Here is a 14,278-nt window from a genome sequence, read left to right as displayed (position 1 = left end):
TTTTGCTTTGCTTTTATGCTGCCAGTGCCCAGCAGGCAGGCAGGGGGACCACAGAGCACTGCAAGCATTGATGACAGGAAGTATGAGGGCACTCTGATATTAATTTTGGACTTTGGGCCCTTCCTTTTGTTCACAGTTTAGCAATAAATTGCTAGTGACCTCCACTCCCTGTCTAATCTCCCTCCTTGACTTCTCCGAAGTGCGCCACTGCCAGAAGTTACTGTAATTTTGTGCCAGTGCTGCTTTTCCTGAAGAGATTCAGGAAAAAAGTTGAGAGATGTGTTATTCTGATGTTATCACTGTTGCTGCCTAAGAACAGGATTACCAAAATACTTCTATTTCCCCTTTTGTCCTCATGCACGGATGTTGCTACTGATATTCCCTGAATTCCCCTGAAAAATAAAGAGTGTTTTATCTGTATTCCCCAAGTGCCCGATACAAATGCAAATCAGCTCTGGGCCCTTGGTTTGTTGTTTTGGTTTTTTTTTTTTTCCTGTCTGGCCAGCGTGGTTTGGCAGGTCTTTTCTCACTCTTTCTTTTCCTTCCCTTCCTTTAGCCAGTGTGTCCAAAGGGAGGTCCCTGGGAGGGTCAGAGACCTGCTCCATTCCCACATCTCTGCCCTCCTATTCCTCTTCCTCCTGTTGCCCAACTTGTGTCTTTGTTAACTCTTGTGCAAAAAGATCTGAAGGGCTAAAAATAAACCAGGACTCACACAAATTCCCTAAAGTTAATGGTCGGGTGGTCGCATCAGTTCCAAAGAAGAACATTTGGGCCCAAATGTTCCTGCTTTGTTGCCTCTCTGCACAGTTGATCTCTTGGTCAAAATCTCATGGACATTATGTCTGATCAGAGGGAGGAAGGACTGTGAACTTTCCCATCACTTAAAATAAATAAGTCAGTGATCTTTAGATAATAAAATACCTAAATGAGTGACTCCTAAACCCCATAAGTGGGATTTGAACAAGGGGGATTTTTAACTAGTGAGGCTGGTGAGAATAACCAGTGCTCTAAACCCTCAGGCCAAAGCAGGTGTCTACTCACTTAGAAAATTCATGCACAATTTTTTAAAAAGAATGAATATTCAGTAAACTAGGCTGCCAGGTTAAATCCATGCCTGCCATTTCTTTCCCATTTGGCACATTTTATTATGTGCCCAATTTTCAGTCTAATGCCAATTCTTTAAGCCCTCAGTCTCTTGCCTTTTTTAAAGAACATTATTTTTAATTGTATTTAAAGCTACAGCTGAACATATATACAGGTTATGTCAAATGCACACAGGATTACTACAAGGAAAAGTTAAAAATGAGACAGCATCAAAATTCAGCTCCAACAATCCAACAAAAGGCAGCCTGATAGTCCTGTGATTCTGGGTTAAGCACCACCGCCAGGGGCAGCCACAGACTTGGGCAGGATCCTTCCCTTCCTCCCATGAGCTTCAGATCAACCAAGCACTTAAATACTCCGACTTCTAGTACATGAGCAGCTCTCGCCCACCAAAATGGGCTTGCAATGGGCTTAACATTTAGGACACTCTTAAACCCCAGAGAAGGGCTGGTGAAGTCCATGTGGGGCTAAGGATGCAGCTTCCTTCCCTGCTTGGGTCCACCAAGGGGCTCAAAGTCCCGTGAATCTGCTGAGCCTGTGGGCCTGGCTCTGTGCTGTGGTGTTGGGGCCCATGAGATAACCAAGAGCTGTCTGCCGGGGGTGACTGAATTTGGGCGAGAAACACGGGGGACCCAATACAACCAATACCTCCCCCTGCATTTCTTTGTTGCCATCTCCCATCTGCCCATCACTGATACTGAGCAGCCTGTTCTGCACTCAATGTTGCAGCTGAGCCTGTTCCTAAAAAAAACCCTCAGAGGGAAAAAATTCATTTGTGTGGGTTTCCTTCTTCCCTTTTCATCTTCTTTCCTGCTGCTATTCATTTAGCATGAAATAACCTTCCAAATCAATCCGGAAGAGATCATTTGAAACTGTTGCTGTTTTCACATCGCTAATTGCTGGTTTGAAATCCTGTTGGAATTGCCCTGAATACACAGTCCAGTGTTCCTAAGCTAAGTGCCTACCAGGTATTTTTCTCGAGGGGCTTTTATTTTCTTGTAAAAATACCCCGAAACAACCCAGTCCTGGATTGCTGGTTAGATTTAATGGGACAATAGCATCTCCACAGTACATCTTGTTTCCAAAGCAGAGCAGTGTTTTGGCAGGAACCGACTGCTGCTGAGTTTCACAGGCCTGGCGGTGCATTTTGGTACTGGCAGACCCAGAAGTGAAGCAGTTAATTGCCCTACTGGGAAGGAGGAAATTTCTTGTAAAAATCCAGAATCTGGTTGAACAATGTGGCCTTTTATTTTTCAGCCTTGGAATCAAGCCTGGCTGCCCTTGTAAACAAAGAAAAGAAAGAATCACTGAACCAACTCAACACATAAAAACTGACCACGTCTGTCTTTGAAGTTCCCTTTATGTTGTTTGGAAAACTTAGGATTATAGAGGGCTTTTTCTTTTTTTTTTTCTTTTTTTTTCCTTTTTTTTTTTTTAAGAAAAGGAGGGATGTAAGTTAAGGGAAACTTTTTCTTAAACAGAGCAAAAGTCATTAATTAAGTATCCCATTCATCCCCGAGGCACCGGCTCATCAATCAGATTTCTTATTAGCATTCTGATGACCCGCCTGACCCCCTGTCTCTGTACTGTCTGCATGACGACACAGAAAACCAGACCACACACCGAAAGGAGGAGGATTATTCGACACTTTTCCTTACTCCAGAAGGGGGGGGGCGAGCTGGGAAGAGGAATGATGACGGACATTGTTGTTTTGGGTTTAGGCGAGTCAATAAATGTCTCCTGAAGAAACAGCCCTGAGAGCCTGGGAGGGTGACATAAGTGATGTCCTGCTGCATGCATAGGCCTACTCCGGGGCTGGGACCTGTGGCTTGGTGCTGTCACAGAGTCTCTGTTCCCACCATGGTCACAGTAGGCTTAAATCCAGAGTGAAGGACAGGATTTTAGCAATTTAGGTAATCCTTAGGTAACGGTGGTCTGGAAATCTTTAGATCCTGAAAATGTGCTCATGGCTTTGAGCTCCCTGAGTTGGCTGTGTCCTCAAGATGGGTAGGAGTCCTACCTTACCAGTTCTCCAGCCTTTCTCCCTCCAGGTTATCCCAGTTGAAAGTAATTAGCTGATTACATCTTTACACAACTGCTTTTGGGCAAGTTTTTTTGTGGAAGAAAAAGAGGATAGTGAGAGCAGCAAGTTGTGAGGTGTACACATCTTTCCTTGACAGAAAGTCCCTTGCTTAGCATGGGAATTTACACGTGCACACAGATGCACAGAGCATGCAGCCAGGATGGACTGAAGGAGTGTCCATTTAGATTAGATGTAAGAAAAAAGATTTTTACAATGAGGGTATAGAGACACCGGCACAGGTTGTCCAGAGAGGTGGTGGATGCCCCAACCCCGGAAACGTTCAAGGCCAAGTTGGACAGGGCTCTGAGCAGTCTACTCTAGTTGAAGATGTCCCTGCTCATTGCAGGGGGATTGGACTAGATGGCCTTTAATAGTCTCTTCCAACCCAAACTATTCCATGATTCTATGATTCCATGATAACCCTGACCCGTAAAGCAGTGGCCAGTGGAGGGAGGCAGCATGAGCGGCTCTCCCTGACCATTGCAGTGATGTTCTGCAGAGCTGCATGTCAAGGAGGAAGAAAGGCAGCATGAATGATGTGCCCATGTGACTGCCACAGGGATGGACCCAGGAAGATGGCACTACTCTTAGAGCAGCTTGTTACCAAAAGCTGGCTGAAACTTCTAAATGAGATTGTTCTTACCAAGTGTTCTCAAAATAAACATTTTGACTATTTCTTTTTAAGCTGGGGAGGCTGTTTTCCTATTTCTTTCAAGCCCACCCCTCCCTGGATATTCCTAGTAATTTGGACTGTGATGAGAACTTGAGATAAGATAAAGGGACCTTCCCTCACCACCCTGAACTTCCCTTGAGAGCTCAAGACTGCAACCATCACTTCAACAAGACCACTGAGAAAACCACAAGAAGAAGATCAACAGGACGCCATCAGAATCCATAGAGTGGTGATATTTTTCCTACTTAATCTGTCTGTCACTCTCTTCCTCTCCCCCCCTGACTCTTTTTATTTGTTTCTGTCTCTCTCTTCCTCACATTTACTGTTAAATAAAAATCCATACTATTGACTTCAGCATATGGTCTTGTTTGCAGGTTAATTCAGGCACAGGCACCTCTCTAATAATTTTAGTAACCGCATCATAACAGGGATACAAGTCAACTTCTGCACTGTGTTCCTAAATTAGTATTCTGTTGTGTTTTAACCTCAGCCAGCAACTCAGCCCCACACAGCCGTGCAGTCACTCCCCCACGCCCAGCAGCAGGGGGAAGAGAACGGGAAGGGTAGAAGTGAGAAAACTCATGGGTTGAGATAAAGGTAGTTTAATAGGTGAAGAAAAAGCTGCACATGCAAACAGAGCAAAACAAGGAGTCCATTCCCCACTTCCCATGGGCAGGCAAGTGCCTGCCATCTGCAGAAAAGCAGGGCTCCATCACACATAATGGTGACTTGGGAAGACAAATACCATCGCTCCTAACATCCCAAGCAGCCTCTGTGGCCCCAAGTGCCCAACTGTGACTAATGTTATAGAGGCATAACCATCCCCTCCTTGGCCAGTAACTGTGGACCGGGGCCAGTGGGATCAACTGGGGCAAGGATAAGGACAAGCCAGATATGAGACTGTAAGTCAAAGTGGCTGGAAACCAGTTCCCTGGACTACCAACACAGGCATATCTTCCATGTGCTCAGAAAGGGACCTGTGTATCCCAGGCGCTTTAAAAAAGGCCATATTTTTTCTTGGTGATGGGAAGAGTTCCTAGACAGGCAACTCTTAATGTCATGCTGATGGTGCCTTACCCAGGAAATCCTCACAAAGTCACCTCTGGTCTCAGAGACCTAAAGAGCAGTACCTGCTGGTTATTGTTGGACTTTTCTACACAGCCCTTCATGTCATGGTGGAAATCATGGACAGGGGGCATCAGACTGTGAGGCCTCTATCACAGCCTATTATTGATGTGTATTCTGCAGCTGCAAAACACAGAAAGGAATTAAGCCCATCACTTACTGAAATGTTAAGGGTATGGTTTAGATATTGAAAATGAAATCTAGTTTCCACGGCCCTTGTTAACCAAAGTACTACTTAAGCTGGTTTGTCCATGAAGTATCTGCTATGGCCTGTCCGTAAGTTCTGTTTGTGTTCTGTGCCAACACTGAGCGTATTTTGAATTTAGATCAGCTGAAATGTCAGATCATTCTTTGATGATGTATTTTTTTCCAACTCAGTGGCCTGGGAAGCAGCAAGTGAAAAAAAAAACAGAGAGGGAAGAAGGGTAGATACTACCACAAACAGAGATCAAGTGGGGAGAGACTTGCTATGTGGAAGACCAAAAAGTGCACAAGGAGTTCATCTCTCTCAGGTGCAGCAAATGAGGAGGTGAGTTTGACTGGGTACCAATTTGGTGGGTATTGTTCTTATGCTGGACCGTCTGACACAGCAATCAGATATTGTTTGAAAAGATGGCAGAAATTAAATTCCATGTACACGGAAAAAATTTAAACAGGATCTCTGGTGCCAGCAGCTCCTCTTATCACTTTGTAGCCTGTTCGCATTCCCTGGCAGATAATCACCATGACTAACATTTATCTGACACAGCCAATTTTGCAACCAAAATCTGTTTTCCGACCTTAACTGACTATTCACAGACATGACAGCTTCCCCCATAATGGTATAAATGCTGATAAAGCTCTCCTAGGAAATAGATGGGTTTTGTGGACACTACAAAGTCAAAATAGGATGTAATGAGTACTCCAGAGAGCTAGGTGGATGGGCTGACTGCCTTTGGTTTCTTCATCTTAATATTAATGGTAGTTTCCTTCATCTGATTTATTTCTCTTGCCGTTGTGTGTTGCATCTTTGGATATAGGAAGGCTTTATGCAGTTGGATGGCCACGCTGGAGAATGAGCTGCCTGCCATACTCTTCATGCCAACTTGACTTCTGGTCTTTCTTCCTCTGGGATTTCCTATTCTATATTTCAAAGAGCTCTGTAAGGTAGGAAAAGCTGGTACAAGTGTTTGGCAATGCAGTGAAGGGCACTGGGGAATCCATCAGTGTTCCGATGAACCTGTCAAGATTGAAAAAGGACAGGTTTATCTTTTATCATCTCCTTGGGCTGTTCACCCTAGGGCTGTACATGATGCTGGCTACAGACAGTGGTGGGAGCTGGGCTTGAGATAGGAGAAGAAGGAAGGACTAAGGCTGTGGCTCATCAGGGTGTTTCTAATCTAACAAGGTTCTGCTGCCCAGACCAATTCCCTCTACTGACCCATGTTTCCATAGATCTTCAGTCATGTGCATTATAAATCCTATTTATTCTCTGGGACACAGACTGGGAAGGAGGGCAAGGATCCCTTGCTGGATGGATATGGGAACACAATGACTTTTTAAGCACCTGATCTTTCTCAAGAACTGAATTCTTCAAGCGAATCTGCCCATTCCTTCCAAAACTTCCAAAACTACAAAATTCTGTTGATATTATTTTCTCTGAGTCCTTCTGCTCTCTTTCTCCTTCTAATTCTTCCTCCAAGAAGCCCCTACCATCCCATGAACCAATATGCTTCTAAGGAAAATCCACCTTTAAATAGTGCATCTAAGCCATCATGTGTCTAAGCCATCTGCAGTGGTCCAGACCTAGTGGTCCTCACCTGGAAATCAGAGCTGAAGGCTCCAGGCTGCAGAGAGACGGCTCAAAGATGGTGTCTTGCACAAAAAATACCACCATATGTACTCCAAACAGGTCTAAATAAACTCCTCTGGGTAAAATTGAGTGCACAATGTTTGTTTTTCCATATCTTCATGTCTGGCTGTTTGTGAGGGTCCCAGGCTCAGAAGTGGCTTGAATCATTGCCAAAGTGCCCTCCCTGTCTGTGTCTCAGGATGTAGCCTGAATCCTCTCATTCCTCAGGGTTTTCCAGTGGTTTCTCTTCTTCCTCCTTGTAATGCCACCAGAAGACTGAATTTTGTCGATGTTGGTGAGTCTTCCCATCCAAATTAAATGATTACTCTGTATTCCCATTCAGATCCTTTTTAGAAGTCCCTTCCATAAGCCCATAAGAAATAATTGAAAGTTGTTTGGAAGATATTGACCTTCCTCACTTTAATTTTCCTAGAGCATCCAACCGTATGAGCAAAGCTTAACATATGTGGCAACTATTTGTTATAGTGTCTGTACGTTCTTGACATTAGGCTAAATATGGATATTTTGATATCTTAATAAGCTTGTAAAGCCTAAAAATGTGAGTAGGAGGGATTAGATGACTTGGAGATTTTGGAGAGAGAGATGCTTTGTGTTTTTTCCCTTTTCATCTTTGGTTCCAGTCCACTTTAAACCTGCAATGAACAAAAGCAGTTACTAGATGGGAGTTTCTCCCCTCAAAAAGGAGTGCTGTGATCTCTGAATTTCTAAAAAGCATTTTCAGGACATTTTGGGCAACTGCCTGCTCTGGTTTGATGCTTGTAGCTCCAATGGATGTTGGGTCAAGTTGGCAGGTGCCCTGAGTTCTTCAGATCTGTTTGGGATTAGTTTGATTAGGTGGATTATACAGGCTCTCTTTCATTCTTCAGCAGGAAAACAGGGTCAGCAGGATCACTAAAATAGGGCAGAAAAGTTACTCTGGAGCTACCTGTTTCTTCTCATGAATAAGAAGAGATTGAGGGTGAGAAGATCATGTAGGGTCCTCTTTGACAACCACGATCAGTAGCTTTGGGGTATTTTTTGACTGCTTGCCAATGTCTGTATTTGGCAATCTGGTGGGAAGCATCTTGTGGTCCTTATTGAGGTCCTTGCTAAGGTGGATTATGGCTGTGGGGATGGCAGCGCCCCTTCAGGCCATCATAGCTGGGCTCCTCCTGTTGCTCCCCATGGAGGGAGCACTGACACCCTCACACAGGTCACCTGAGGACAGGTGGGCAGCAAATAAACCTTCCATCCTCCAGCTGGGAACACCCTGGGAGCACCAAAAGGAAGACAGGAGAATTAACCACAAAAAGGACAAAGCTTGAATCTCATGGTCGAAATGCAAGCCATGGAGACTGGTGCTGCCAAAGGCCACCTCACACAAACTCCGCAGCCCCCAGTGTGCCCAGTGGCCCGGACAGGCTGAGCAGGAGCAGCCACATTCCCACCACCGGGTGCGCAGTGATATGACGGCACACCAAAAGATCTCTGGGAGCTGGGGGGGGGGAATATCCTGGCATAGAATTTAAAATGTGCTCTAACCTTTTCTGCAAACTGAAAGCAAGAAAAATGCTCATAAAACTAGTCTTTGTGCACAGAAAGAAGTCCGTTTTTATACTGTTGCTAAGTTCCTTATTGTTTTCTGGCTGTTTTTTGTGTTTCTGTGGCAGCCTTTTCTGTGGGCCTCTTTCAGTGACTTAGCTATATTGGCCTGCAGATAATTAGATCAGTGCTATCATTTTCACTGTCCTTTTTCCTCTGGAGCTATTTGCATGATAATGAAAGTTTGTGCAACTCTCTCCCTCCGTCTCCCTCTCTCTTTTAACTAGACACCATTTCTAAACATGAAATAATTAAGGGAACAATCTGTGAGTGGCTCTGTTAAGAAAAGACTGAAAACATCTGGTTAAGAAAACATTTCTGGTAACCAAGAATCCAGCACTTGTGTTAGTGATAGCTTTAAAATAAAGATCTTTTCTTAACAGTATTTTTAGTCTATATACAGTATTTTTAGTCTATATAGAGTATTGGCTGTACGCAATGCTCCTAAACACAGTATACTCCCACTCTGGGTATAAATGTATGTATACAATGATTTATTATGTATTTATCTAGAAAATTTATAGACAAATAAGATATTAGAATTTAAACACTTAATGAATCCCGTGATAGATACCATTTAAAAGGTAGCTGTGCCCCACAAACTGGTTTTGAACCCCTCTTGCTGTGAACAAAGTCTATTGTTCCACAAGGTATGCCCAAATCTAAGCATGAGAGTAAACCCTTTGAAACACAGAGGTTGACCTGGGTGACTGACACTCATGTTGTGTGGATTTAGGGTCTGGGGCTTTGCATGGGAGAACATATTGTGGCCAAGGTTGGGCCAAGGAAGCTCTTTGTGCAGGAGCAGGGTCTCTGCCGTACCCAAGTCTCGCAGACCAGTGGCCATCTCAGCCTCCAGACTGTGCTGTACCACTGAGAAGGTTATTTTTGCTGCAAGAAAGGGGTCTTGGGCCCAATTTCTGCTCCTGATAAGATTAAATTCCCTACAGACGTATCTCAGCAGAGGAAAAAATAAATAGTGAAAAAAAATAGAGAGTTAATAAAGGTTAGGCTGGTATCAGAAGAGCATGGAATTCATTTGGGATTTGGATTTCCCCACGGCAGCTCCATAAGGAACATCAGCTGTCCTACACCTGTCGATTTTTGACATATGGCAAAAACATGTTCCTGGTCAAGCTCCAGATCTTGGAGGGCTCCTCAGAGCAGCCCAGTGTTAGAGTGAATGGGTGGCAAGTCTGGAAGCAGAAAATCATATTTGTCTGTTCAGTTAAGCTTATTAAAAATGGCTCAAAATTTTCTACTGGGCAGTTTACAACAGACAAAACTGGACACAGTTTGATAGCATTTTCAATTAAAAAGAAAGCAACTAAAAATTCCCAATTGTCTTTTTTTTTTTTCTTAACAAATAATATATTCTTGGAAAGAAACAGGATTTAATCTGTCTTTATGTATTTATTTATCCATTTAATGAACTAATTTTTTTAGATACTGGTACATGGTGCTGAACAACACTTTTACAGATGACTCTGCTGCAAATATCTCATAATTGTAAGACAAAGAGCAAACTTTCCTTTAGGTAAATACCTGTGAGAAGAGGGATCTGTTGTTGTGTGCCATGAGATCATACATAGAATCATAGAATCATAGAATGGTTTGGGTTGGGAGAGACCTTAAAGATCATTTAATTTCAACACTGTGCCATGGGCAGGGACACCTTCAACTAGACCAGGTTGTTTAGGATCTCATCCAACCTGACCCTGAACACTTCCAGGGCTGGGGCAGTCTGAGCTTCTTTGAGCAATCTGTTCCAGTGCATTACCACTCTCTGAGTAAAGAATTCCTTCCTAATATCTAATCTAAACCTGCCCTCTTCCAGTTTAAACCCATTACCTCTTGTCCTATCACCACATGCCCTCATAAAAAGTCCCTCTTTAGCTTTCCTGTAGGACTCTCAGGTAATGGAAAGTGCTGTAAGGTCTCCCTGAAGCAGGCTGATTCATCAACTGAGCTGCATCAGGTTTGATTGAGACATAAAGGCATAAGAAGAATTACAGTAGCATTGCCATGGTCACAGATACCTGAAAGCCACCTCCAAGTCAAAGAGGAGTCACCTCCAAGTCAGCATGGGTGAAGCATCATTTGGGAGTTACTTAGAGTGGGAGAGAAGGCTGAACCCAGGCCATGAGAAGGCTGGAAGGACAAGTACAGTTCAGCTCATAGGTACATGGAGGGAAGATGTCACAAGAAGACTTCTTTCTGAAGTGCTGTTGTCAAGCTGTGTATGACCACACGATCATACACCAGACAGCACCTGACCCTCCTGTGCTCTACCCTGTGTTGTGGATGGATCTCTGAGGAACACCTTTGGTTTCAGTGGCCATTTGGAGATACATGAAGGCTATTTTGCAGCATTTGCTAAATCCTCACTATTTGCATCAGGTAAGATTTGAGGAGTTCTTGTCCTCCCCAAAGCCATGCGGCCCCTTCTCAAAGTCATGTAGCACCTCTCCAAAGCCTGTCAGGAACAATGAGATCAAACAAACTGGTTCCTGACAAGCAAAAAGAGACCAGAGGAAGGACAGTTTGCAGCAAACAAGATGGTACTTGATATTACTTGCTGTTTCATTGCATTTCATGTTTTCTTTCTACTCAGCTCTTCCAAACAGCACCCTGCATGACTAGCAAAAATAAAGTAAGGATTTTGATCCCAAACCCCACACATTTACCCTCAGAAATGTCTCTAAGTGAAGATAAAACCCTGAACATTTCAAGGAATACACATAGACTGAGGGGAAAAAACCATGAAGAAATATTTCTCAATAGTATGAAAAGTGATTACTTTTCTTATTATTTTTTAGTATCTCTAAATGTTTCTTCAAAGTGTATTTCCACCAGTAGTCAAGTGTCAGACTATGAGCAGGACCTAATTAAACAAAATTACAATTTCAATCCCCAAACTCTTTCCTGAAGAAGTAAGTGGTACTTTTTGCACAGCTGTTGCAGTGGTGACAGAGTCATCAGCACAACAGGTGGCTTATCAACTTATCAACTGCACTTTTTTTTTGGCAGACAAGTTCATGTTTTCACAAGTTTTTGGGGATTTTGATCTACACCAGGTAATTTATAATCAAATTATAAATAATTATGGAAATTTAGGTGGAAGGCTGATACACTTCAGGTAATAGTCTTCCTGAATGCTCTATTTTGAGAGAGTACAAAAAATATTTAACCCACTGAAGGCAACTTCAGTGAAGAGCTGAAAGCCTGATGCCATCACCTTATATATTATATACAAGATTTGAACAAAAATCACAATTAGTATGAAGAAGATGAGGGTTTCTGCAATCAAGAAGTTTATATAATGAAAAAAATAGCTAAATTGTGAGACAGTGAAAGCAACACAATTTTTTTTAAGGCTATGCTGGGATTTCTTTTAAGATGAGCTGCCCCAGGAATTAAATTTGGACATGGTCCCTTCTCCAGTGCATGCTTCTTCTGATCTTCTTGTCCTTAAACTTCCAGTCTACCTTCACATAGATTCTCTTCACAATATTTCATATATGAAGTACATAACAGAGCTGTGGAACAGTATTTGTAAATGCCCAGATGAAGGAGAATGAGGTGGCTGTGATGGAAGAGCTGATTCACCGCTAAGCAACCCCACTTTTACACTGGAGTAACCTCATCGAAATAAGGAATTCCACTCTTCTAAATCCAAGAGTTGGGTCAGGCTCAGCTGAATGACGGACTTCCCTATTCATGCAGAAGATTAAATATAATCCCCCCATGTGTGTCCATTTTTGAGCTGATTCCTGCACACCTGATATGGGCAAAACAACTATTGCCTTATGAGCAACATGATCCCAGAACTGGAGGCTGAAGGACTTGATTGCATAACCCCCCAAAATTTCAGGAAATACTGGCAAACTGGAAATAAAGTCTCTCCCTAATGACTTTATGAACTCAGCTCCAGTGGAAACTTTGGCTATATGAAGTTGATTGGATAAGGGCTTGGAGTGACACGTTATTTCTTTTCCAAGTCTAAATTGAATATTTTTTTTAACTTTCTTGCTTACAATAAGCATATAAAACGCCCTCAGGTTAAATGTGTCCACCTCAGACGCTTGTGTTTAGTTTAGAATACTTTGCTGAAACCCAGAACACTCCAGTGGCATCTCAAAGCTCAGCCCCATCTGGGCAAGGACCACAAGAGCCTATACGGTATCTACTGATGGAGCAATGATCCCCTAAACAGACAATACAGCTTCATGCTTTACGTTTGTACAGCTATTTCCAGTGTGATGCAGGGCTTACAAACACATATGACCCACTCACCAGTTACCAAAACCTGCTTTGCCCTTTCTTCTGGAGGGAATATATTCCAGGAGAACCTGAAACACTAGATTGAAACAGGGGAAAGGAAACGAGACAACGGCATCCAGAAGCTGCAAGTGGAAAGCAGGGCTTTGTTTGCAGGGTGCTTAGTCTTCAATCCTGTGTTCACTAATAATTTAATTTGAATAAAATAGCATCTCAAAGCAGCCAAGACTGTTAAGGAAAGAACCATGTATGATCACACATCACTTGAAGGAGTCTACAGTGATTTAAGGCAAGTAAAGACTGGATCTACATAAGCCACACAATCTCATATCTACAAAAAAATTACTAAATTTAGGTTAAGGGGACTAAATTTGGCTTAAGTAGAATATGCCTTTCATCCCTCCTTCTGATTTTATTGAATATTTTATTGCAATTCTTCTATCTTTATTAGTGGGGAAGAAAATTGGTATGTTTTAAAATAGTTCCCACTGTTGTGAGTATAAACTTCCTGAAGATTTTAGCCTGTTTGCAAGAGATTGAGTAAAATAAAGATTTTTTTTTTTTTAGGTCAACATTTTCTTCTGGCAGACTGAGCCTGAAGTGCACTTTATTTCCCTTTAATTTAACAGCTCCAGCAGCTTTTCCAGTTAAATCGACTGTTCATTATTGAGCCCATTTATGAAGGGCTGTGCAGTGCAGTTTAATGAATCCCTGGCACAAAGCTCCCTTTCAGTGTAGGGAAAGAATAGCAGCCTATTTAGGTCCTGTAGGGCTGTATGTCAAAGGCTGCCTATAATACTTGTCAGGGAAGGGCAGAAATTCCCACTGATATAAGAATGTGCAAGAAATCAACTTTCACAACCAACTCGCCGATTAAGACACGATCAGGAAATGAGACTGTAGGTTGGGAGTGGTGACACCTGTTTGGGCAGCCAGATTTTCCCATAACTCGACAACCATATGGGCCATATGACTAGGAAGAGAAAAAAAAAGTCTTCCCTCCCCTGTCACAGAGATTTTCTTACTTTCATGCTGCCTTCCTGATGCCATGATGAAAGGAAAATGAGTGTTGTGAACTGACAGGGCTGGGCTCAGTGCTGGATTTTGTTTGCCTTCTCTAGGGGAAGGTTTTGCTAGTATTCATAGAATCATGGAATATTTTGGGTTGGAAGGGACCTTAAAGATCTAGTTCCAACACCCCTGCAATGAGCAGGGACATCTTCAACGAGACTAGATTCCTCAAAGTCCCATCCAACATGGCCTTGAATATTTCCAGGGATGGGGAATCCACCACCTCTCTGGGAAAGCTGTGCCAGTATTTCACCACCCTCATTGTAAAACATTTCTTCCTTACATCAGCCTGAATCTACTTCCTTTTAGTGATGATGCACAGTATGAGATGTTTCCTTCAGGCTGAATCCTAGTGGGATCCTGCCCCTGCATGGCAAAGGATTTATCCTGGTGTTGGACACTGAGACGGGCAGTCCCACAAGCGTCAGGAGGGCAGACAGAGTTTCTGCAACTGTCTATAGTGAGGAACTGCTCCACACAAGTGCTGGCACTAACACAGCGCTCAGAT

At 43.0% G+C, this 14,278-nt stretch overlaps 1 protein-coding gene across 1 annotated transcript in view; it reads left to right on the top strand.

Annotated features, from left to right (window-relative positions):
* PRCP (prolylcarboxypeptidase) overlaps positions 1-4,194 on the top strand; it is a 41,284-nt gene extending 37,090 nt beyond the window's left edge. Inside the window, exon 9 of the mRNA XM_027656128.1 lies at positions 3,873-4,194. Coding sequence (XP_027511929.1) covers positions 3,873-3,954 — 82 coding nt within the window. The 3' untranslated portion in view covers positions 3,955-4,194. The remainder of the gene's footprint in view (positions 1-3,872) is intronic.
* The last annotated feature ends 10,084 nt before the right edge of the window (positions 4,195-14,278 follow it).

Source organism: Corapipo altera, unplaced genomic scaffold (assembly GCF_003945725.1).
Source record: "Corapipo altera isolate COAL_440 unplaced genomic scaffold, ASM394572v1 0, whole genome shotgun sequence".
Taxonomy (NCBI): Eukaryota; Metazoa; Chordata; class Aves; order Passeriformes; family Pipridae; genus Corapipo; species Corapipo altera.
This window is presented reverse-complemented; position numbering and strand designations above follow the sequence as displayed.